Source organism: Ornithodoros turicata, chromosome 4, assembly GCF_037126465.1.
Source record: "Ornithodoros turicata isolate Travis chromosome 4, ASM3712646v1, whole genome shotgun sequence".
NCBI lineage: Eukaryota > Metazoa > Arthropoda > Arachnida > Ixodida > Argasidae > Ornithodoros > Ornithodoros turicata.
Window position 1 is genome coordinate 77,357,800 of NC_088204.1, and position 25,104 is coordinate 77,382,903.

The 25,104-nt window shown below is 43.5% G+C and overlaps 2 protein-coding genes and 1 long non-coding RNA gene across 5 annotated transcripts in view; 2 read left to right on the plus strand and 1 right to left on the minus strand.

The window, feature by feature from the left end:
• The window catches only part of LOC135391972 (protein outspread-like), a 91,322-nt gene that overhangs the window by 38,714 nt on the left and 27,504 nt on the right, over window positions 1-25,104 (plus strand). For both annotated transcript variants that reach the window (XM_064622562.1, XM_064622563.1), the window contains exon 2: window positions 22,095-22,175. In XM_064622562.1, the coding sequence (XP_064478632.1) occupies window positions 22,095-22,175 (81 nt within the window). The remainder of the gene's footprint in view (window positions 1-22,094; window positions 22,176-25,104) is intronic.
• On the plus strand, window positions 1,458-3,615 carry LOC135391971 (uncharacterized). Its single transcript, XR_010422145.1, has 2 exons — window positions 1,458-2,204; window positions 3,438-3,615. It is a non-coding gene; the product is annotated as an uncharacterized LOC135391971 (long non-coding RNA).
• On the minus strand, window positions 2,521-11,015 carry LOC135391970 (uncharacterized). 2 transcript variants are annotated; one of them, XM_064622559.1, is made up of 16 exons: window positions 10,439-11,015; window positions 10,129-10,165; window positions 9,846-9,923; window positions 9,612-9,695; window positions 9,270-9,428; window positions 8,457-8,727; window positions 8,266-8,331; window positions 8,132-8,188; window positions 7,704-8,052; window positions 7,400-7,564; window positions 6,529-6,715; window positions 6,225-6,470; window positions 5,732-5,903; window positions 5,514-5,656; window positions 3,950-4,097; window positions 2,522-3,876 (listed from the first exon to the last, which is right to left on the minus strand). In XM_064622559.1, exons 1-16 carry the CDS (start codon window positions 10,763-10,765, stop codon window positions 3,864-3,866), a joined length of 2,502 nt encoding a protein of 833 aa, XP_064478629.1. In that variant the 5' UTR covers window positions 10,766-11,015; the 3' UTR covers window positions 2,522-3,863. The 2 variants fall into 2 exon arrangements, with proteins under 2 accessions (XP_064478630.1, XP_064478629.1); XM_064622560.1 differs by lacking the exons at window positions 10,129-10,165; window positions 10,439-11,015 and having other exon boundaries at window positions 2,521-3,876; window positions 9,612-9,642; window positions 9,846-9,869.

Below are 25,104 nucleotides of genomic sequence, written 5' to 3' on the forward strand. Positions count from 1 at the left end.
CTTCCGCGCAGGACTTCTCCTTGACTTGTGCGTGCTGAACGTACTGAACCGGAGTTGTTTTTTATTTTATTTTTATACGTAATCGTTTTTTGTTTTCTTGAGCGACGGGATTTTTGTATGCTCCAGTTTTTTTGTGGACGTTACGTAGCACTTTACGTCGCCGGCGGATATTCTGAGGACGGGCGGAACGTTCCTATCTATACGCTCGAACGGGAAAATGGAATAATTTTTGTGTTTTTGTAGGCTATATTAGATGCATTGCCACGACCATTAATCCCTTTCAGGACCAAATGCACGCAAGCCTATGAGAAATGAAGGGACTATTTGTAGTGCTGGGCAGTGAGTTTCGTGGTCAGGAACTAAGATTGTGATTAATTATAACTAGGGCCTGACTTTTTCGGGTTTTATTTTTGGCCAAATTCGGGGGGTAAATATCGGGTGATATTTTTCATTTGAAAATTCGGCTTAAATCCCCTTACGGCATATTCTGTCGTCAGGAATTCGGGTGATTTTTTTTAAAATAAAAATTTGTCTTAACATGGAACTAATGTTTAGCAATGTTATCAAACTTTATTTTAATGCACGCTTATGAGTGTGCCACGCGACCCGTATTTTTTGGGGTAGATTCGGGTTAAACCCGAATTTTACAGATTTCGTTCGGGGGGTAAATATCGGGCGGATACGGGTTTAACCCTAAAAAGTCAGGCCCTAATTATAACTAATTGATCCCCAGTTTGCTCATTTCTTTGTTGGGGTGTAACAACAAGGTCGTGTTGGGAACGGGGGTATTTGGTCTCGAGGGCCCTAGAAGAAATATTGGGTGTTACATGTGTTGTTCTTCGGGTGTTGCACCTATGTATTTTTAGCACATTGTACACAGTATACGGACCCGGTTTGAATAAGTTCGCCATATTTCTCCGTACCTTAATCTCGTGCTTTCTCTCTCTCTAGCTTCTACACTACATTTACCACTTTAAAGGGACGGTCGCATCCGGCTCGGTCGGTTCCGAAACTATAGTGCTGTTTCACTCCCTTTTTATCACTGATAATAGCGCCGCAAACCCGACGCGAATTGGTGGCGTTGTTCCTGTGCAGTTTGATGTAACTCATGACAAGAGCAGACGACGCTTATTGAAAGTATTCCGGGATTCCCTCTCCGGAGAGCCACGAAAACGTCATCCGGACCAAAGGAGTCACATGATCAGACTGCGCCAATGAGGGCGCGCCTCCCGGCACAGCTGGCAGGCGGGCGTCTGCAAGGCGCAATCTCCAATTGTCTGCTATCATGTCGGAATCAGAAAGGGATGTCGCGTCGCTGCCAAGCGATTTTGAAGAAGACACCGTCGATGAAGTGGTTGTAGACGATGACCCGTATTCGACAGGCCCGCTATCACTTCATCCTGCTCGTGACAGAGGTGATATATTGGACGTGACCTGCACGACGACATGCAGTTTCAGGTACGTTTCATTACCGGATCGCAGGCGTACGGCGAACCTTTCCACACACCGGCTTCACAGGTTCACTTGGCAATGACAGGTACTTCTGCGACTGCTGTAATACCGGAGAAGCATGGATGGACACCTTTGCTGTAGTTCTGTGAGCCAGATATCTGCTCTGTGTGAAAACGCCAGGTACCCACACTTCAACGAGCTTTGCGTTCAGAGAGAGCTACTGGTAGTCTACACGCCTCGTGTTGCCGATACGATCACCGGATGCGGCTTCTGTATTCAAGGGACAACAGATTCAGTGGTGCACAAACTTTTAAGCTATATCCTCCGAAGTACAGCCTACCCCCGTTTGTGCGGACCACAGTTCCCGACGGAAATGCCCCGACAGCGGGGATCCGTATCAAGTCCGGATAAAAGGGGGTGGACTAAGCACGTAATAATTTCACGTGCACCGGTGTAGTTTTGAAGAGCTTTCTTGTTCTAACAACAGACTTAGTTCGTGATCAGAGCTACACCGTGTACACGCTATATATGCCGTGTAATTTTTATGGTAGTAGTGTACATGCAGTATAATTTTCTCTCACTCTTTGTCTGTTCCAAAACAGATGCCTGCTACTTACAGCATATTAGTCATTGAAAGCTGGGCCCCAGAAACAGTCTCCAAATTCCAGTGTGTGCTTTACACCTAATCAGAGGACACTATACAGTCACAGTCATATTATGGATATTGTTATATTAACATCAGTAAGTTTCAGGTAAGCTTCTGCCATGTCTGCAGTGCAAAGTGTGACTGATATGATTTTTGTTTTTTGTTCTTGGAGCTGCATGTAATTTTTTAAACCCTATTCGAAAGAATTTTCCACAATTGTCATGTTCTGTACATGGAAACTGTGTTGGCTTTGCGGTAAACTCAGTGACTATGAAGGTTCAGAAGGAAAGAATCTGAAGTGATGCTTTTGAAAAAACACTATCACTGCATAACCAAAAAGTAGACAAACTTCAATCAACAAACCTTACGTTGGTTCACAGTTGCAAATATCAGCTGACTTGACACTCCTCTGTTGTTCGAGTGCGTGGGTAAGAACAGCCAGATGTGGTGTTTTTGGTGCAGTTTTTATTACCTTTTATAGTACCATGCAATTATTTGATTACAATGAATCATGGACTGGTTCTAGAATTTCATTTATTACAGATAGACAATTCACACAAACCATGTATTGGAATGAAAAATAATTCATATTACACAACAGTTATTATGCCTGTGTACCTAAAAGGTTTTTATGAAATTGTAGGCTTGACATAATACAGTGCTGATGTGCCCTGGATAAAACTTGGGGGGAAAAAGTGAACATGGTACATTATGAGTCTTATTCCTATCATTACCTTACCTCTTTCATGCATATGACCCTTCTTCGACAGCTATGAACAGAACTACCTTCAAGACCACTGTGATGCTTCCCACATGTCAGTGTGCACAGTAGGAAGACAAAATAGCTGGCACAGTTATGCCACCTCATATAAGTATGTACAGATTCCTTCAAAAGCTTACAGAACACAGGGTTGACGTAACTTCCTCACAGGAGTGACACCGTATCAGCGAACTGGTGTGGATGCAATTACAAATATGTGTCTAGGCTAACAAGGTGCCCACCTGTCAGTGTGTCAGCTACGGATGAATTTTGTGGCTAAGGTGGCACTCCTAAGAAGAGATACATGCCAACCCTGTGTTCTGTTGTAACTTTTGTCGGAATCTGTAGATACGTGTTGGGATTATTTGGTGGCAAAGATAGAACACTGTAGCAATATTTTATGCCCAATTCTGTTGGCTATTGTGTTATCACCGGGTGTAAAAGATCAAGGAAGGGCACTCGGGATACAACCACATCTTACTACATCCCCTCTAGCAATCCTTCCCCAATACCGCACAAAGCTGTTGAAAGACACTTATTTTGCCATGCAGAGTGAAATGAACGAATCTCACTCCCTAGGTTAGGGAATGTACTTTGTACATAAAATACAAGCCAGGAAAGCGGCGTAGCTGAGACCTCCTGTTGGGTGCCACCACTGTTGGTGAATGTTCCAGAGCTCTCATGACTTCAGCATTGTTGCAGGTTCTCCAAGACTTCTTCTGAAAAAAAATAAATAAATAAAAACAGATTTAAATTAGTTCGATACTGCTATTTTTTCAACACCTTTACTTCTAAACAGTCCATAGGTAGTGCCACAATACTTTAGTTGTATGAATATGTAAAACTGGTTTCATATATTAGCATGCAGAATGGGTTTATCAAAAAGCAACGCTTGTCTCTGTGTAAAGCATTGGGTGGCCCTGAAAAGGGCCTTTTTTTTGTTCTTCTTCTTTGTCACGGTTTCTGAGGGGTCTGAAGTGTCAGCGTGTGAGGTGGTCACAACCCTCACTTCTGGAACCTAGGAAGAAAGGTGCAAAGTGTAATTGAACGACTAGTGGTCATAGTAAGCAGGTGGCAAACAGCTCACATACCTGGCCTGGTGCTTTTCCACAGCTTGTGCCAAAGCTGGTCTTTCACCATATGTTGCTGCACGTGGTGGTCCAATTTCCACAGAAACAGGCTCCTTTAGGTGTTTTTCTACGCGAGACAACACCTCGCCAGTGAGGATTGATGTATAGTCTAAAAGAAAAGGAGAAAGTGTGAAATGGCCACAAAACTGCGTAGCACTTTGACAGCAGCAACTAGATGCTACCTAATGACCGAAATTTTGTTAATGAGATCGTTCAGTGGCTTTTGGTCAAAGGTGAGATAGCAGAACAGAAGACAGTCTTCAAGATTTCTAACAGACAGATTAGCTTTGAACCAGACTTCTGCATAATGCCCTGAAGTGATTGCATGACTTGTAATGAATTAGTGATCCATTACCCAGCGGTGTATTACTTTTCCCGCAGAGACTGTGATGAGGTGTATGAAGGATTGTCTACCTGACCGTCTCGTTTTTTTACATGTTATTGCAAATGTTCTGCCGTTTGACCCCCTTTTTTTCAAAGGAAGATATAATTTGGGTGAATTCACAGTAACGACCGGAGTAAAGTTACCTTTCCTCTTGCTATTCAGTTTCATTTAAAGTTCAGCAGTTAATAATGGTGATCAGTTACTTTTTCCAAGCAACAGGCACAAGTCTGAATTCAAGCAGGATTGTTTCCCATTCAACGTTCTTGCATCCAAATTTTTTTCCTGAAAGCTTCCTATGGCCATCAAGTACATGCATAGTTCGTCTTAGATAGGAAATCAACCTGCATGTACAAGACAAATGACAAAACAGCATAAATCTAGCACTGATGCAAGAAAGACTTCTTTGCAAGAACTGAGTAACATCCTGATTGTAAACTTCACAGTGGTCACATGATCAAAGTTCAGTTGGTCATGATAAGTATTGTACGTATCAACTTTTTTGTCTGTTGTACGTATGATACAGCCATTGTTTCAAACCCTGATAATTTAAACTTTTAGTTAATTCAAATTAATCTGAAATTTTTGTTTGGTCTGCTCTGTTTTCCATCTACTGAAGAGCTATATGACCCAGGCTTTACCGTCCCGTAATTCCAACTCTTCACCCACTAGTAGAATTTCCCTAACACAAAATAAAATGTGCTGACAAGCTGTTCACATGCTCATGGAGCACACATTCTATACCTAAAAGGGCTACAGAAGGTCCTGGTCTGCTATTTTCTGGGTGCGTGCTATCAAGAAAGGTAGAAACCTGTATCATATAGTTAGCTGTGAGACCAGTCAAATGTAGTGGCAGTCGGATTGCATGATGTGAGCTACAGCAGTCATGACCATCAGTTGTAGACAATTGTCGGCAACCTCCCCCCCCAGCACAAGACATATATGGCTCCATAACATAATTCTCTCTTGAAGCCCACATTTTGAGGCATTTCTGATAATTCAAACAAATTTCTATGGTCATGAGAACTGTTGAATCCCCTGGAGTTTGAATCAACAAGAGTCTACCAGGCATGATAGATTGTGTTGAGTTGCAGTACTTAGCACATGCATGATGCTCACATCTTAGAAGATACAAGAACATACCATACGTAGCATCTTCCTTTAGAGGTACGGGTACCCACGTTTTCTTGAGCTTGGATGGCTTCAAGCGGTACTGTTTCGTACCTTCCCTCTCCAACTGCGCGCGGTCCGCATTTTCATTGTAGTGGAGGATAGCCAGCTGTGTCCTACGAACCCGTCCTCATTCTCATAAGACATTTGAGTCTTCCTAAGCCTTGAAAACTGCAGATTATGTATCATACCTGGCGACCATCCCCTCGTCCGAAAATGAATAGGACTTTGGCAGGAAATGGATGAGGACACTGTGGAAAGCCTCTAGTCCGTAAGTTTGCCCGTGCGAGGAGAGCATTGGGACGTCCCTCAGGAGCATAGGTGCCATCAGGATATCCCTCACTCGTCTGTAGGTCTCTGTATCTACAATGGCATGTTGTCAGATGCATGTATGCATGTTATTGTATAGTGATACCCTAGATTAGGAACAATAACTACACTGATGTAAATATGGTTGACTCACATTTATCTAGAGTTAACTTATTTAGATTCCCCACTTCGCAAACATTGAATATGGGGACGGGTTTCAGCTTAAGATACCCCTGAGTTCAATATTTAAAGGTCTGTCACTATCCAGACCACCAGAAAATAATGGATGTCACATAAGTGAGTGTGGAGTGTGTAACACTTTACAAGCTGCAACTAAATTACATGCTCCACTATGTCAGTTTTTTCAGTGCATACCTTCTTTGAGCCACTGTCGTGGTTCCGAAAGCGGACCATGGTAGCAAACTGGGTACAGGGGGTCGTCATGCTCATGGATGTCGACAATATGGTTAAGTGCCGACACCCACTTTGCGATGCACAATTCCCCATCATCCCCACTCGTTTTCGGACACCAATAGGCATGCCTGGTCAGGCTCTCAATCCACAGTTTTACAACATTGTGCTTTGTGGAGCGGCTCAGGGCTATGAGCTTCTTCTTGATACCTGTTGGGAGACACCGTGCCTGAAATATCAAACTATTCTTACCAGTCACTATGCTCACCCTTCACGACGTGCCACACATCAAATCGGTGTTTAATATGTGGGCAGGACTCCCTCAGCATGGCCTTGATCCCAGAATGGCGGTCAGTGACTAAACTGTCCACAACCATGTCTTGGACCTCGAGGAATGCTAGGCATTTCTGAAGGCCGTACGCTTCCATGGCATTGCTGCTGGAGACCTCGGTTGACTATGTCAGAGAAAACATTAGGAATAACATATTAAGGATATACAACATATAGGTATTTTTTGCTATATAAAAAATGGAATGACTATAGGTAAGCACTATGCTTTTTTTTTTGCTCCACCAGGGCGTAGCAAGCCGACATAGGCCAGGCTGACCTCTCCTTGCGTGGACGCCACCTCCTGTTTATTAAACTTATATATACCCCCCCCCCCCCCCACTATGCACAAACAGTATCTGGGCTTTGCCCGAGAAGCCATGCTTAATCAATGAACCTCAATTATGAAATTATTTGCCCGCTAATCAACATCTCACATAGAATGCCCTGGCTGTATGACCGCACACAAAAATAGCATCTTCACAAATTTCATAGCTGTTGTGTTAAAATGTCTGATACATAAAAGCAAGTAAATATAGGATGACCACCCTATCTATGTTTCTGGTGACGATGTCATGAGTTATCCAATTCTACCAAGCATTAGCGTATAGCCAGAGGGGGATTATTGGTTCAGCCCCAAATGGTACATTTGGTAGTGCAGTTGCGAGAGAGAAATTGTGGAAAATCCTACTCTCTTATGTAAACTCCCTATAGAACCTCTCCCAAAATACTCTTCTGTCTACACTTTTGTTACTGAGCCTACAACTATGAAAAGCTGCTCTGTTGGTCATAGACAGATAGGTCTGAAGTACCTTCACCAATTCGAAGTGGATAATGCGGTTGACAGCTGTCTCCAGAAGAGTGTATGTACCATAGAGTGCTGTGTGGCCAGGTGAGTCACACCTGCCGTCTCCGGCAAGGACCAGGGGCACTGGACGAAGCTGGTCCAGGATATCAGCCTGCTTACTCATGTAGACCTTGAAACAGTTTGCAAGAGACAGACATTAGTGACTTTTAAGGCAATATGAGCGTGCATCAAAGTTAGGTGAACTGAGGACTAATTGGGTCATAGGCACTCGCAGTGCTTATTTTTCCACGTTACGTCACTACACTCACGTCATTCACAGCAGGGAAAAGGTGCTGCTTCTGCGTCCTGAAGTACTGTGACTTCGTTAGGGTGGCCACCTTCATCATATCAAGCATTCGAAATGCTTTTCTGATGTTGACCCCGGAAAACAGAATGGCAGAACATAGCAGGATGTTGCCAAGTGGCCTGTCCTTCACCCATGGTTGGCTGTGCCAAGTACGCTCTTTGCCACAGCTGCAAACAGTTGTAGACTTTACAGATGTTCCCCTTGTTGTAGTGTCAACACGAGCTTCATCACTCATGCAGAAGGGGCAGACACACAACAGTTCTTGCAGGCTGGACTCAGCGACTAGGAAGAACCGCTCCTCCGGATTTACTCTGAAAAGCAGGAGGATATTTAATTACTCTACAAATGTATAGCGTCATGTAATTATACTGTACTGAATCGTTCACTTACGTTTGACGACTGCGAGATTTTGAGTGCCCAGGCTGCTGCTGCTTCTCGTATTCATCACTAAAACAAAAGAGAGGGAGAGAAGAAGAGGAGCTTTTGTTATAGTTACTTATCCACTTAATGACTCTTATGCTTACTCTTCAGTATCCGAGCTCTCCGTTGCTGTGGACAGGTGAAACGTCGCATCCATAGGGTCAGGTTGGCTGTGTGCACCAAAGAAAAGAGTTTATTCCATTTACACTTTCCATGGGCACTGACATGTAATGCAGTTACCAAAGTCTCAGTAATAGCAATTTAGTAAATGATATGCTCATATAGCTCACATTACCTGGAGGATCCAACTGTCGTATCCAACTGCTCAGGTACTGGAGTGGAGCTCCGGTCCTTGTCATGAGACATTTCAAGTGAGGCATCAAAGAGTTGTGAGGTGCCCACATCATGCAAAAAAACCTCTGCTGTGGAAAGCACTGCACTTTCACCCACGCTGTCTTCTGGGCATTCCGTCATTTCAGATGACGTGAAGGAGAGGCTACTGCCAGGTGGAAGGGTCAAGTTCGTTTGACTTGCCTTGCTTGGCATAAGGATTCGGGTTTGAGTTCCTGCATGTAGACACGCAAAGAAACTAAGACATTTTGAAAGAAAGTGCTGAAATCATGCTTTTCTCTTACTTTGTCAGTTTTGTGTAACCTTAATGTGTGTTCCAAAAACCATTGTGATAATGAATCTCACAGCTATGGAGTACAACTGCATGCATATTAAGTACCTTAGTAGCTTCAGTAACATTTTCATATCATGCCATGTGTGTGCAGGCAATGCCAACAAGCAACACGAGCGATATGGTGAGTTGTACAGTTGTTCGAGTTGTGACTGCCTCCATAACCTTGTTTGGCTGACATGTATGGTAAGGATGCAGCAGTGACCCTGCACAGCATTATAGCTTCCTTCTGAACTATCAACAAATTTTGTGTACCAAAAACATCTGCCAACAATGTTAAATTGTGGAGAATGTCAGTCATGTAAGACAGTATTTGCAGCACTCTGCTTTGCCATAGGTCAGTAATTGCCTCTAATTAACATGGGAAATGTTTCTCCTCTGTGTTATGTGAAGTACAAAAAAAGACATATCGTCAGACGTTATTACCAAGTGTGGCAGTTGGAACAGCAGTCTGAGTGTTCTTGTGCCCCATTTTTCTACTTTCAATTAGAGGCACATATGGCACCAAGGTGTACAGGAAGCCATATTGGCTGACTGTCTGGTATGGAATCAAAGGGTTGAGGGGTAGTCCATCCAGGATGAGTACTTGAAAAACCAAAAGAACATAAGATTTCATATTAAATACATAATGCCTACTGACATCTTCACACTGCATCAGAGAAAGTATATATGTACCTAAAGTATGATTTTCAAAGGGAATGTAAAGTGCCTCTTCATAATTAACCCGAAAAACATAAAACAAGGTAGATAAACGTGTTGTGTACATACCACCTTCTGGTAATGTCGTTGGTTCCATGTGCTGTGAAAGAGAACATGCACTGGTACCACTCGTAGACGGCACTCCTCCTGGTTCTATAATGCAAGCATATGATATCAACTCTATCAAAATGAAAACAACTAGGTAAAGACCCCCAGTAGAAGGGGTACACATAGAAAGGTACAACAGAAAAGGCCTGTAAGACACTGCACTAGAGATGTACTGCATTTTATGTAGGTACATACCATCATGTGGTATTATTATTGGTGCCATCTGCTGTGAGACAGGACATGCGGTGCCACTTGTAGATGGCTCTTCTGCTTCTATAATGCAAGCATATGATACCAGCAGGCTGAGTTTAAATATGGTGCAGAGCCATGAGATATCTTCCTTTATTAATGAAGGAAATCTCCATACATATTACAAAAGGTACTATCCCTATATATATTACTGCTAGACAGACTACTACTGACAGACAACACGCGCACTACCAATGCTATAAGAGAAGATATATTGTTGTTGACATACCAAATGAAGCAGACTCCATCACGCTGCCTGACTGAATCTGTAATAGAAATACAGTGTTTAAAAAAGAGAAATAGATACATATGAAAGCACTCGAAGCAGACACTTTACACGCGCCATGTGAGGGGATAATAACCGCATCTTCAGTCTCGTTATGGTTGTGCCGTCGATGTCCCGCAATGTGCACTTTTGCCAGCCAATAAATAATATTGGTTGTTGGATAATTCTGTTTGGAAATCACGACTGCCTAACTGCACACTATACTGCTATCTATATTACACTATACAGCTCTCGGACTGAACTAAAAGCTTACCTCGTCACTGGGCATGTCAAGGCTTTCCACTTGTTCCGGGAACAACGTAGGCATAGCGTCAGGTTTTAGCCGCTTTCGTTTTGGAGCGAACCCGAGGCGAACCTGCATGATGTCTGTCTCCAGATAAGCTTCGTCAGAGAAATGTGAAGAACATATGTGCGGAACACGACGTTCTTTCTCCATAGCAGGATATCTGCTGGCGATGGCCGCCTCCCATTTTCGTTTTGTGTCATTGTCCCTCGGTCGGTGAAACGTTAGTTCCGGGTTGGCCGCGGACGAATTCATGCAGCCAGGAACATAACAACGCGTTCCTGTACTCGTTGACATGATACAATCTCCTTTGGGAGAAAGTATCACAGCGAACCACTTGAAATATGGACGTTTATCACGAAGTCGAAGCAGACGGTCTCAGTAACAACCTCCGACGGAGAAGCTCGAGAACCGACTACACTCTGATTCGTCCGTCGCGTCATGGTCCGAACCACGTCACAACGATGTCGCTGTTGCTGCGACGCTCGCCGCCGTCGAGGCGCGCGAACTTCAAAATATGATTGTGAAATAACTAGACAATTCTAGCGAGAGAAAAATCGCCAAGTAGGTTGTCGGAGGATGCGGAACATCATGGTAACAGTTTCATGCCCACGCTCCCGGATGCGACCGTCCCTTTAAGGAGAGACCCGAGAGGAAGCTTATATGGACGACTTTTGTAACGGAAGAAATATCTGCACTCTCGGCGTCTTGGAGATGTATGGTTGCATAGTGGATGAGACAATTGAACATACAAGGACAAACACGACACAATCCACGCAACGCCCGGTCGCATACTTCAAGGGAATTGACCGGCAATAAAAGAGCGTGTGGGTTCGAATCCCATTACGGGTGCCTTTGCCGTCATTCAATTGAGGCGTGCACAGTTTCATTTATTTCGGTCCGTGAATTTAATCAATGTTACGTTAGTTTAGCGATTTAACGTTTGCGTCGTATACTAAATACGAAAGTAAAGTCTCGCAGCGAAAAGCGAAAAAGGATGTTCAGTCTGGAGCCCGTTATTGAAACGGTATTATAGTAATCATTAAAAACATCATTCCCGAAATGGATCAGGAATTGGTAAAGAATTGGAAACACACAGCTGGATTACAGCGCCGAGCCTTTTGTACAGTTTTAACGGGCATTATCTATAGGTGTGTAGTTCATAGTAGAGATATAAGGATAGCTGACAGGTTCCTTATCAGTGCCCTTTCTACAACATTAAATCTCCTGTTCGACTACGTTATGGTGCGTTTAGCTATGTAAAAAAAAAAAAAAAAAACCTGTCTTTCAGCCCTCTCTTTCGAATATTGTACCTTTTTTTTTATGTGCTGGTAACGTACATGGGAGGATTTGTCTTCTTGCGAAAGATCTTTCCAAACAGTGCGTGCGGTAAGTATAAAGGATGTATCTAGGCGGGCGAGATATGCAACTGTTGACGTGAAATAAAAAGAGAGACACGCAAGGAACTCTACCCTCTGTGTATGGCGCAAGAAGAAGAAGAAGGAGAAGAATGCTTCCGACTCCCCCGCGCGGACATCCCATCACGTATATATGTATTCGAGAAGTGAAGAAAGAGAGGAACATGATGGACTTTCAGTGACACCCAAAACCCGTTTTTCTTCCCCTGGAACGGAGAGCGCTGCTGTCGTCTTCATGCGTAGCGTTTTAGTAGAGATTTATAGAGTATAGCATGCGTGTGAATAGGTGTGTGTGTGTGTGTGTGTGTGTGCGCGTGGGGGGGGGGGTACCCAAAACGCAAGCGCTATGTTGAATAGGGTCTCTAGAGCAGGGATGGGCAGTAATACCCATATTTTGTATTATAATACTAATACATAATACTTCCTAGAAATCGGTATTATAATACTAATACGTAATACTTTGATTCTGAGGTATTATAATACATAATACTAATACTTCTGTGTATTACACGAGTAATACTAGTAATACATTGATACGTAACTTGGGGAGAAAGAAAGGAATAGAAAATCAGAAATCTATATAATTTGCGCATTACTTATCGAGCCAGTCATTCTCTAATGACGTGTTATTTCAGATGCTTACATGTTTAGCATATTCTCAAAGGGTAGTCCTCTATAGGGCATGCCTTTTCCGAATATGATGAGATAGCGCTGGTCAATTCGATCACAGTGAACAGCTTGCTCTCAGTGTGGAAGAGTCTTCATTTCGTCCACCCTGGACGATAAAATGTGGGAAGTTCAAAAGTGTGTAACTGTCCATAGTGCAACCCCGTACAGGGGTGCCTGGACTGGACGCACTCTTTTATACCACAAAGGGCTTGCAATGCGATGACTCATCTTTACGGACGCTGAAATGGAAGGAATGCGAGGAAGCCCCCAGTAACCTCTGACACTGAGGTCACTCCCTTTGGGATAGTTTGAAGCAAAGGAATAATAGGGACCTTGTTGGTGTCCAGATGTTTGTGGGACACGAAAAATTACTCATAAAGTGCACTGGTGACACCTAGGAGGTCTTACATATGACCTCTGGGAAGGTATTACACCTTCAAAAGTATTATAATACATGTAATACTTCGATTTTGTGTATTATAATACAGATAGAAATAAATTTCAAAAATGAGTATTATAATACATAATACAAATACTCAAAAGTATTACAGTAATAGTATTATAATACAAAGTATTACTATTACTGCCCACCCCTGGTACGGACTATGTATACATGCCCAAGCAGCAAAATGTACTGAAAGTCGAGTGCAATAGGGGTGGACGAGTAGGCGGAAGGCCTTGAACAGACTCCTGAAACTAAAGCACATTGACAAGACACATACCGTCCACCCCTATTGCACTCGACTTTCAGTACATTGTGCTGCTTGGGTGGCAGGAAAAGGCATGTGCGTTAAAAAAAGAAACCTACCTACTTCTGCTGTCTTATGCACACATGGACATACAACAATAGCAAGAAACTGTACAGTATAGTCTAATAGTCCGTTGGACTTACAACTGTTAAATTGAGCACTACAAACCACCGTGACTTTGAATCACAAGCCTGCAACAAAAATTTACACAACGAAGTGATGTACTTACAAAAGAAAGGCCATACGATCCCACTGGCGGGTCATTTCGATCATACGCTCTTCCTAACCAAAGCGACTACAGGACACAAAAATCAAGGTGTCCTGGGCTAGCTCCTCACCTGGCCTTACTGGTAGAAAGCGCACGGTGTCTGGTTCGAATCCCAGTGTTGGTGTCTTTTCATAAACTAGTATCATCATTTAGTCGATGCGTGGCTCAAGTTGCTTGGAGGCGACGTCTCCTCCGCGAGGGATTGAATTGGATTGGATGTGGTTTAAAAATAATGAGGATTGCGGCTCGACTTGTCCGCTAGGGGCGTTAAATCCGGTTGGCTTTGTGGCTTTTTATTGCCGAGCGGTCTGCCAACCGAGATGGCGGCATCTTACATATTGCGGCTTCTTAAATAAGGAGTGCTAGGATTTGAACGGAGGTTATGGTAACCCCAGGATGGACAAATTGAATCCAAGGACCGGCCCCTGTCGCGTCGCCCACGATGATAGTTATCACGGCTACGTGAAACACCCACATATATTTATTAACCTCTCTGAGCAAAAAAATCATTAATCATAAAATCGCAACAACGTATATTCTCTCCTGGGCGTTTACCATCGTTGGAGCTTTTTAAGTTTTAACATTGTGAAAAAGACCGGTTGCGATGAGAAGAAGAAATGGTATATCTCGTAGACGAAAGTCATTTTTCACTCCCAACAACGACGTGGCTGAAACCGAAAAATGGTTCTTTCAACATTATCCCATTGGAAGTGGGTGGAGTAGCTTCGGGTATACGATGTCGCTCGAATAGATTACAATTAATTTTGAGACTGGGTTAGTTTCGGTTTGGATTGGGCCCCGCCACGTGGCCACACCTGGCGACTTCACTCGTCCAGGCCTCTTACAGAGGCGTTGAAGTGGTCTTCGTTGTACTCGAGTCACGTATAGGTTCTAATAGAGTCCTCGAAATCTGGAAATCACAGATAATGTATTTATTCGGTAGCTTGAGCCCCAGTATTCTTATGTCACAACTTTCGACACCATTGTTGCTCATGTTCCTTTTTTCTTTCTTTTTTCTTCAGAAAATTTAAATTAAAAATTACAGGCAACACTGTGTCGAAGTGGCCACTAACCGCGCATTGGTCGCCAAGTACGGCGGCAAAATTGCATTGCATGCTCATAACACTGAGTCTAAAACATAAGACGTCTACTATGTAGTCACCATGAGAGCAAGCCGGTCGGAAACATATATCATTGTTGCTCGACAAATTGTGGATTATTTCCCACCAGGCGTCGCCCCGAGCCGCTTTACCGTAGGGTGCCTGAATACTAGCTCCCTCTGTCTAGGGTGGAGTCACCCTTTGTTGAAGCGAATGCTGCCATATTGACTCCCACGCTTACCATGCATGAATGCTGCTGTACCGATTTCACCAACGTTTTCAAACTTCCTTTGCTAAATACTCAACTCATCCCTAAAATGCAGTGTGTCGCTAAGCGTATCGCTACACTTTTGTGCGCGCATCGCGAGCTGTGCGTGGGAGTCAATATGGCGGAAATTCGTGGCAGACGGCGCAGCTCTCTTCACCCTACCCCATTTTACCGCGATTTTGATTAGCGAATTAAAAAATACTTAGCGTTCTTCGTCACACGTATAACTTGTTGCGCCGGGTTTACAAGCAAAGGGTTTACAACCCACGGCCAGTCTGCCAAGCCACTGCTCTGCCACTGCCAAGCATGCATGGCGTGATGATGAGAAAATCCGGCATGTTTGGTAACGTAGTACATATTGCTTGGACGTTACCGAACCCCTCTAGGAGAGCAAATTTAACCCCAAACCGACATCACTCATTAGTTACTTCCTGACGTAAAACCCGGAATTATTATTATTATTATCTAAGTAGATGGCAGTTTTATGTATTCGGCGATCTCCCGACATGCTTTACCTTGTTGCCTTGTTAGCTCCTTACAAAACACAACGTTGTATCATCTCTGACCACCCCTAATAGGGCCCCATCACGGTGTGACGTCACCTTCTTACCCAACTAGCAAAGGAGGACAGTCTCCTTGGAAGGAAGGGGCCGATATTTCCTAATATGAAGCGTTCATATTAGCCTACGCAGGTATGCGGCTGCTTTTCCTTCTGTTTCTTTTATGTCGTCTGCGATCGACGTGAAGCCTTCGACGTGGGTATGTCTAATATGTGACACGAGTGAGCACGTTTTCTTTTTTAACGTACCTCGTAGCCCCTACGCGTTTCTGTGTCACGTGCCTACATGTAATACAGTACGGGAAACTACGTTGGCTTCTTGCGTGTGTGCGTGTCTTGTTTTGGATGCTGTGTATGGCTTCCGCTCCCGGAAGATCCCGCTTCTCTTTACGTTCGGTTGTTGGAATTTTGCTGAACTGGAGTTGAGGAAAAGTTCGAAAATTTGAGGGTGGGTTCTGTGGCACGGTCCGCGGATCTGTAGTGTTTCAGTTAGTCGTGTTGTTGCGTATGGTTCAGTACTATTAGATTTCGGTCGTTATCTAGCGACTGTGTCTGGTAGTTTTTTTTTTTTTTCGATTACTGCCGAGATACGCGACGAACGGAATATATTGATCCGTGACTACAATGATATAATAGATAAAAAGCAAGCGAGCTGGTGATAAAATGGATAATTCATCGAGCTAAACAAATGTACGCTTCATTATTCAATATCTACAGAGTGCTTTCGTCGTTGTCAGTGCAAAAATGCATAAACTGACTGATCTTTGGTGGCATAACTAACTAGAACGACGTTATGGTTGCGCTTCATCATGTGTCGGACTTGAATGCAGCACTCATTATTGCACAGCGTCATATAACGAACATGTGTTTGCGCTTCGTCATATAACGAACTTGTGGCTGCACCTCGTCATGTAACGAATTTATTGTTGCACCTCGTCATGTAACAAATTTATTTGTTGCACTTCGTCATATAACGAACTTGTGATTGTACTTTGTCATATAACGAACTTATCGTTGCGCTTTGTCAGAAATGAACTTGTGGTTGTGCTTCGTCATGTAACGAATTTATGGTTGCACTTCGTCGTATAAGGAACTTGTGGTTGTACTTCGTCATATAACGAACTTGTGATTGCGCTTCAGAAGCGAACTCGTGGTTATACTTTGTCATACAACTAACTTGTGGTTGTGCTTCGTCATATAATGAACCTGTGGTTGCACTTCGTCACATAACGAACTTGCGGTTGTACAGTGCTGGACAAAAGTTTACAGAACACGTTCCGGCACATTCCTTCCTCAGAGTGACACGCTAGCAGCGAATGGCACCGTACGGACTTACAAACAGGTGGCTGGGTTACCTAATGTCTGTAATTCCGTACGGTCCCATTCGCGGCTAGCGTGTCACTCTGAGGAAGGAATGCGCTGGAGCGTGTTCCGTAAACTTTTGTCCAGCCCTGTACTTCGTCATATAACGAACTTATGGTTGCGCTTTGTCAGAGATGAACTTGTGGTTATACTTCGTCATAGAACGAACCTGTGGTTGTGCTTCGTCAAACGAATTTCTGGTTGCACTTCGTCAAAAAACGAACTTGTGGATGTATTTTGCATAAAACGAACTTGTTGTTTTGCTTCTTCATATAACGAACACGTGGTTCTGCTTCGTCATATAACAAACTTGTTGTTCCATTTCGTCATATAACAAACTTGTTGTTCCATTTCGTCATATAACAAACTTGTCGTTCCATTTCGTCATATAACAAACCTGTGGTCGCACTTCGTCATGTAAGAAATTTGTGGATGCACTTTGTCATGTAACGAACATTTGGTCGTACTTTATCATATAACGAGCGTTGGACTGCGCGCTTTGTCATCAAAATCGATTGTTCTCTGCCAGCACTAGCTATTTCTAGACAGTCAGCACGAATTTCTGAATGCTCTTTGCCAACGACGGCAGCTGCTGCCGCGATGCGCTTTCTCAGCAGTTTGTGCTTGCAGAGTGCAATCTGCGATCGTGCCGCAAAAAGAAGCCGCGACTGGCTATCGATAGCGTCATTATCAGCCTAAGCCTAACGAGATCCGCACACGGCTAACCGTTTCGTGCCACATGAGGATTAACTGCAAATCACGTTCTGGCGCGTCTCTCAGCAGCGTATATCGTTATAAAGGGGAGGAGGTGCTACACAGCAGATCGTGACCGCCCGGAAATATTTAAACCGCCCGTATATTAAAATGTCCGCGTGCCCTCGTGAAGCAGCAATAAAAAAAAAAGGCCCTATTATTAAAAAAAAAAAAAATGTCGGGCCGAAAGAATGCCTCTCTTTCTTTTTTTTTTCTCTCTCCCACTGTATACCGCGTGTGGCCCAATTATGGCTTCTGTCACCCGTACTCTGCATTGTGTGTTGCTGTGACGTTGAATGTGTTGACCTCACTCTGACAACTGAGGGACTCCGATACGGAAAGAAACGTGGCATGACTATATGCAGCAGGTACAGCAGGGGGGGGGGGGGGAGCAAACTTTTTTTTTTCCTGTGTGTACGATGATTTACAATAATCGTATGTGTCTGGAATAATTTTTTGTTGCTGTGTGGTACATTTTTCGTTATTTATTTTGGTTTGTTGGCTTTCTCGGGTTTGTGCATATGCAACTGGTATACAAAAGTGCAAGGTTAGTACAAGGTAATGTCAGCCAGGGTAAATTAAAACGAGGCCGACTCGAGAGGTGGAAGCTTTTTGTGATATTTTTTTTACGTCCTGTATCCTCTTCCCTTTTTCACATTTAATGAAAGGAGAGTGGGGCGTAGGAAAGGAGCTAATTACTGAAGTGTCAGGCATCGAGTGTGTGTGTGTGTTTTTTTTTTTTTTTAATGCAATTCAAAATTCTAAGCACCTTGTTTTCTGTTTGAAGAGCCTTACATGCGTGTAAGACCGTTCTTCCTTTTTTTTTTTTTTTTCAAATTCAATTCAAAATTCTAAGCACCTTGGTTTCTGTTTGAAGAGTCTAAACATGCGTGAAAGACCGTTTTCCTTTTTTTTTTTTCAGCCTGGAAGTTTGCTGTAAAATAACACCGCTAAATTACTGTTTTGTTTTTACTTTGTTTTAAATGAAATAGCGCTTTGATTCGCGTGCACTAATTCGTTTGAACCGAAGCAAAATAATGATATTAATGATGCGTTAAAGTAAGGATCATTACTAATCGTCACTTGTGTCATTTTCTCGTAAAGGAAATATTCCGAATTCTTAGTTTATGTATAATATCATATGCAAAACACATTTTATCCTGTATTTGTCTCACAATATCACTTTAAAAAAAGTAAAGCTAAGTAAGCAGGTACTTAAAGTAATTCGTTCTGTCGAATCAGAACAATTTTAGCTCAACTTACAGCCGCTAGAAACTCTTTGAAGGAGAAGCAGGAAGTGCTTTCCACTTTAAAAAAAAGAAAAAAAAAAGCGAACAACAACAACAACAACCTGACTTTTCACATTTCATGCTTTCGTCTCAAAACAGCCTGTAACATCGTAGGTGGAAAGACGGAAGACCCGTGACACCATATCGACTCGGTGGCTGAGTTTGGCTGCTTGATTGCCAACTCATTTTAGTTTCCTTTTTTTACTAAGGAGTAGCAAGCCGTCTTGCTTTTTCTGGCTGACTTTTCCTCCCGAATAAATAGATTCCCCGCCCCATTAAAACAGTTTATAATACTCGGTCGTTGTATATTGTTGACCCTCCCCAGGTACACCACCAAATAAGGCCCGGCCCCGTCGATTAACGGAAATAATTAATTGCCAATTAAAGGACCCTTATTGCCCGGCTCATCAGATACCGATAAATCGTACGAAAAAACAATAATTTCGCAACGATCATCCTTGTAGGTTGAACCTCCCCCGAGTGCATGCTTTTCGGCGTTTCGCAAACACGACGTCGGCGCGCGCGCGCGTTTTGTAAGCGTACAGCGCTTCTTCTACAAACTCCGTAACCTTACGAAATTTTATCGTGATTCACCAATCAGTACACACCGCCGGTGTAATAACATCGATGAGTGATTAATTGATTGTGAAACGAAACCGACGGGGGCATCAAACAGCTCTTGCGTAAACCGAGTGACCCGTGGCGAGAGAGAGAGAGAAACCAGCTTGGGCGACCTCTGGCGATGATCTCCGAGACCTCCCTGCCTTGATCCTGATTAGGGTTTCGAAATGGACGTGCGAATTGTTCCGATATTGGTCTCTCGTTAGTGAGGACCCGTTTTCTTTTGCGGTTTGTTTGTGTCTTATATTGCTTTGACCCTGTTTGCGTTTTGTGAACGCGGCGCGTTGTTGTTGTTCTTCTTCCGCTGCATGTGCGAAGGCCGTGCGAGATGAATCTGGTGCGTGCGGTTTGTCAGGGTCGTGTGGCAAAAGGTACACAGGAGAGGCTCAGCTGGAAGACGGCTTGGAAAGAAATGCGTTTGGAATGTCAGGGAAGCAAGCTAGGTTCTGTCACTACATCCCCTCACGTACGGAAGTATTCATGGAATTATACCTGTATGTCAGACACTATCTTAATCCGTCTAGTTAATTTTTTAATAGTTTAACCAGAATGTCCGAACTTCGGTTAAACTCGATCCTAGCCGATCCATTTACCCCCCCCCCCCCCCCCTCCTCCTCCTTCCCTATTTGAATCAGTTTCGGACGAGTTCGGATTAAACGTGATGCATCCCCGAGTTCCAATCACGTATACACTATTTAGTAGTAATCTGCACGCGAATCTGGTGTGAATTTTTTAATGAATTTTATGAATTTTTATGGGAGGGGACGTCCTCTCCCTACGCTTACGCAAAACCAAGTTTTCATGTTTTCAATGTTATCGTGATTCCTCATTGCCGCGTGGCTGTCCTGGTGGGCGGTTATGTATAAATAAGTTTTTTCAATATTAAAATGGCCAGTTGTGCGTAAAAAAAAAGGAAAGGAAAACTGCTGAAGTGGTGTATTTTTGTGTTCTGTCCCTAAGGCCTGCGTTTCTGTGCTGCAGTGTTTGCAATGGATCATCGCCAATTCCCCCATTTCATACCTTTGATAGTACAGTCTACCGGTACAGTCCGTACGTTGAGAGTGGAGGCATACGAGAAGATGGTGGAACGCCCTGCGGACGCGGAAGCCAGATTCGCTTGTTGTTTTGACGCGAATGTTTTACGTGTTTGCTCTAAAAGCATGCAAATTCGTTGTAAGTATACGTCATCACCGATGTTTTTTTTTGTTTTTTTTAAAGCTGGATCAGTGTATGAGGAACAGTTTGAAGCATGCGAGCGCACTATATTGTGCCTTGGAGGCGTCATGCGCTCCCTTGAGCCAATCACAGACGTCCTTAGATGTGTGGGTGGAGTCTTTCTGCAGGAGTATAATCTGAATATTCTGATAGACGACTTCTCATAGATCTAATCGAAAGTTGGAAATTCTAGCAGCTCCCCCTAGTAGTCTTCTGTGGATTATTGCATGTCATCCTTCTCTTCGGTTACTACTGAACTAGTACTTCGTTCCTTTTGAAAATTAACGTCTGCTATCCACATCTGCCTACGTAGCTACACGTTGCGCCCTCCTTCGTTCCGTTCTGGCCGAATATATCGAGATACCCGCATATAACGTTCTACTAAACCTTTCTCGTTCATTCTTATATATCGAATTTACACGAAAACGATGCTGTTTAGCGACTAATACAGTGTCTGTCACTTGTAGCCTTCTGTCCGCACTGAAAAATGGCAGCAGTCCTGTTACAACGATCACACTTTCGTTCCGCAAGTCCGTTATACCACCAATAACGTTCTGATCCCCTTCTACCAGCGACGACGTACCGTTTAATCAAGAGTAGCAAAATTATTTCTGAAGCGTCGACTTCGTTATAAAGGTCCTCGACGCTGGTGTAGCCTGGAGACCACGCGAAGTAAAGTGAAAAGAATTGACCAATTTCTCCTCAGCGCGATTTCAACCGGATGATGTCGGTACAAAGCATTTGGGGTGTTTTTTTTTCTTCTTTTTTTCTTCTGCTCTTTAAGCCGTACCATTGTGTACGGGCATGAGCAGTCACGACTGCGTGCTTTTATCTTTCCCACGCAGAGCTTTGTGTTGCATATACTCCCTTCGTCTCGCCCGTGCTAAGTGCGCTGTTCCTTTACGAAAGCGAAAGTGACTTTTGCTTTTCCATGTCGGTGTTTATGCGTTTTGCCTTCGAGGGTTTGATGTCTTAGTCTGCCTCATTGTTTGCGCGGCATATATATGGAGTGGGTTTTTCAGCTGTCTCGAACGGAGCGCACTTTTGCGAATTTTGTTGTAACAATGGCTTAAGTACCGCTTTTTTAAAAAGTACGTTATATTGTGACCCGTTTAAAGCGAACACGCTTACAGTGAAGGCGCCCCGGAAGACATTATCACTACTTAGGGTTTGTACAAAATGGTTTCGTAACCGTTCACACGGAAATTCCGATCTTTTCAAAGAGCAACTTTTTGTGTAAGCCTATATAAAATGGATATACGTAGTAAATTCAGTCGACTCTGTGCGCGTCATCTAATGGCTATACATTTGAATTGTGTTACAAGTTACAATTTTTTTATTTTTCTGCTTTGCAGGCGACAAGGAAGGTTTCGAAATGCGGCTATCTCTTTGTGGCTCCCGACTGGGATTTCTCGCAGGCTATCAACCGGACAAGGGTGAGCACAACTGTGATGTATTGGAAAACGCATTGTCAGTTAAAGCGAACATCTGCTATAACGAAAACGTCAGAGTGTGGTGTACGATATCTCGTACTGGTTCGACTGTTTTGCACGCACGAAATGTTGTACTTTGTTACAACGATTTTAAAAGTTGATTTTATAATTATTTTTGCTAAATCTGCTATGACGAAGGCTTTATAGTAATGCATCATATATCGCGCTGGCCGAGCTGTTTTGCGCACACCAAATGATCTACTTCGTTATAACGCGTTTGTTATGACTGATTTTGTAATATTTACCACGTATGCTATAGCGAACGCGTTATAACGAAATCTATCCCATCTCGTGCTGGTTGAACCTCTTTGCACGCAGAAAGCATTGTATTGCCCAACGGGCCTTGAGGGTAAAATAAATAAATAAATAAATACTGCGTTTGTAGCAGCAGATAGCTACGTTTACAAACTCTGCAATAACGAACTCATTATAACGAATATTGAAACAAAAGTCCCACTTCGGGAGCCGTCGATATTTCGAACAGAGAATATTCTTCTGCCAAATATAACAGTAGTCTCTGTTCGACTGTGACTTTCGCTCGCAGCTTTTCGTTATAACGAACTACGTCGCCGCGTGTTGGGTTTTCTGTGTCGTGAGCCGGGTTAAAGGGCCAATCCACGTTTCCGTAACAATCCACACGGCAGATCCGTAACCTTTGGGATGTCAGAAACGTGTGTACGAAATATCTCGTTCGAAAACTGCACAGATTTAATTCAAACGAATTTATTACGAAGCGAGTGTTTCCCTTCTGTGAAGCGAGAGGGCACCGAAAGCAACACACTGCTGACAAGGGAGAATCCGGCCAGGGAGAATGCAGCCTTCGTAGCAGACGACAATGCTGGGTGACGTCACGGTATCCTTCCTCGGACGAACCGCCGTAGTATGGAGCTCTATCCGGTTTCGGTTTGGTATTGTCATCATTTACGAATTAATGACTCGCGCAAAATGAATGCGAATGTTGTATTCGGCATTGAAGGGGTGGTTCGTGCTCGGTATGATGCTAACCTAATTTTTTTCGAATCCTTGCGAAGTCTCCCTAAAAAAAAAAGAAAAAAGTGTTTATGTGCGCGCTGCTGCACGTCACCAGCGAATCTCGTCGCGACGTATGGCCGAGCAAACTGTTCTTTAGCCATCACGTTTTTTTCATTGACTGTAAAGCTTGATGTCACAGTTGAACCCAAACTAAAAAAAAGAGTGAAAGATATTTGTTTCTCACAGCGATGTTCGTGCCGTCAACAGTTAAACAACCGTCTTTCCGTCTCGGTGCACTTTTTTTTTTTTTAGCGGCGTCATTGAAGCTCGTCCACGCAGCAAACGTAATGAAACCCAGGAAATCTCGATTCAGTTCCGGGCAGTTTAACGTGGAAAAGGCGGCAAAGCGAAGTCTCGTGGGAGAGAAAGAATGCACAAGGGGACATATACAAACACATCGCTTTATTTTATTTTTTTTATTTTTTGCTCCTTGTTGTTCTTAAGGACGGTCGTTAAGACACCGGTGTGTTGAAGATGCGTAGCTATAAGGATACGTTCGGCCTGCTTTGATCCTTTACAGCTTTTTCGCTTTTCTTTTTTTTTTCGCTTTTATTTTTATTTTTATTTTTTCTTTGACTCGGCAGTTACTGTAAGAGAGCAGGCGGAGCACCGCTTGTGCACACTCTGCTGAGCGATAGTGCTGACAGAACTGCCGTTTGTAACGATTATTGTCGCTCGAGTAAACAAGGGACAGCTCTTCTTTTTTTTCGTCAAGTTCCCCGACTCCTTTTTTTTTTAAATCCTCTACAGGCGTTTTTATGTTGTTGTTTTGTCTCTGTCGAACAAATAACTGTTAAAAAGTGCCTCGTGGAATGACTGAGAAAGGTGATCTCTATAGTACAAGATTTAGTGTATCATTTCACGCATCACATAACCCTGTGCAACCGATACGATCACCGTACTGCGCTCTCGCGACGCACTGGTGCCGCCGGCAACAGTGTACTAATGTCGTCTGCAATTATATTTGTATGTCTCACTCTCCTGTGACGCACCACCACGGACTACTATTAATTGGCACAGTCTAGGTAGAAGAGCGTTTCCTATCTTTTAGTCCGCGTCTAAATTACGCAGTATTCATCACGTTATTCCGTGCACCGTGTGACCAGCCACAGCATCAAAATAAACCCGTACAACGAATCGTGATTTGGCTACCAGCTCGTGTCGTCTGCAACGATATGACACGCGCCGTCTGCTGCGTGCAGCGCGAAGAGTACGGCTACATTCGCTGTAGCACGGCTCCCGTCTTTTTATATAGCAATGTAACTGTGTATAAGACGATTTGTACTCTTTGTTCGGTGGAAGCCAACCTCTGCCTGTCGTCTGTTCCGCTGACCTTCATCTTCTTTCTTTATTTTTTTTTTCGAGCAAAAACAGCAGACGTGTTTTTTGTCCTGCTTCGGTGGCTGGCGCGTGCTCGGCGAGGTTTCCGGTCGCGGTAGACGTATACGTGTGCTGCATGCGAGGACGGTCCAGTTCCTTTTCTTCTTTTTCTTCCTTCTTATTTTGGAGATTTATTTCCGTTGTTTTGTGTGCGTGTTTTATTTATTGTTTTTCGGTCTTGACCGTGAGTCATTTTGTCGCCGCGCTCTTCGGGGGCGTTATCGTTTCTGGCTTTTCCTGGTGGCGCCGGCGGAGCGTAGTGCCACCAAGTTTTATTGACTTTTCGTCGTTGTAATAAACTTTTTTTGGACAGTACTGCCCGTGTACTTTTAAGTCGTGAGATGGTGGGCTGGACGACAGACGTTTGTTTTTTCTCGTTTATTTTAATTCAGTGCGCGTTTCGTGGTAATTCTGTTTTTGTCGGATGTCGTAAGAGAACGCGAGAATTCCTCGAATATCA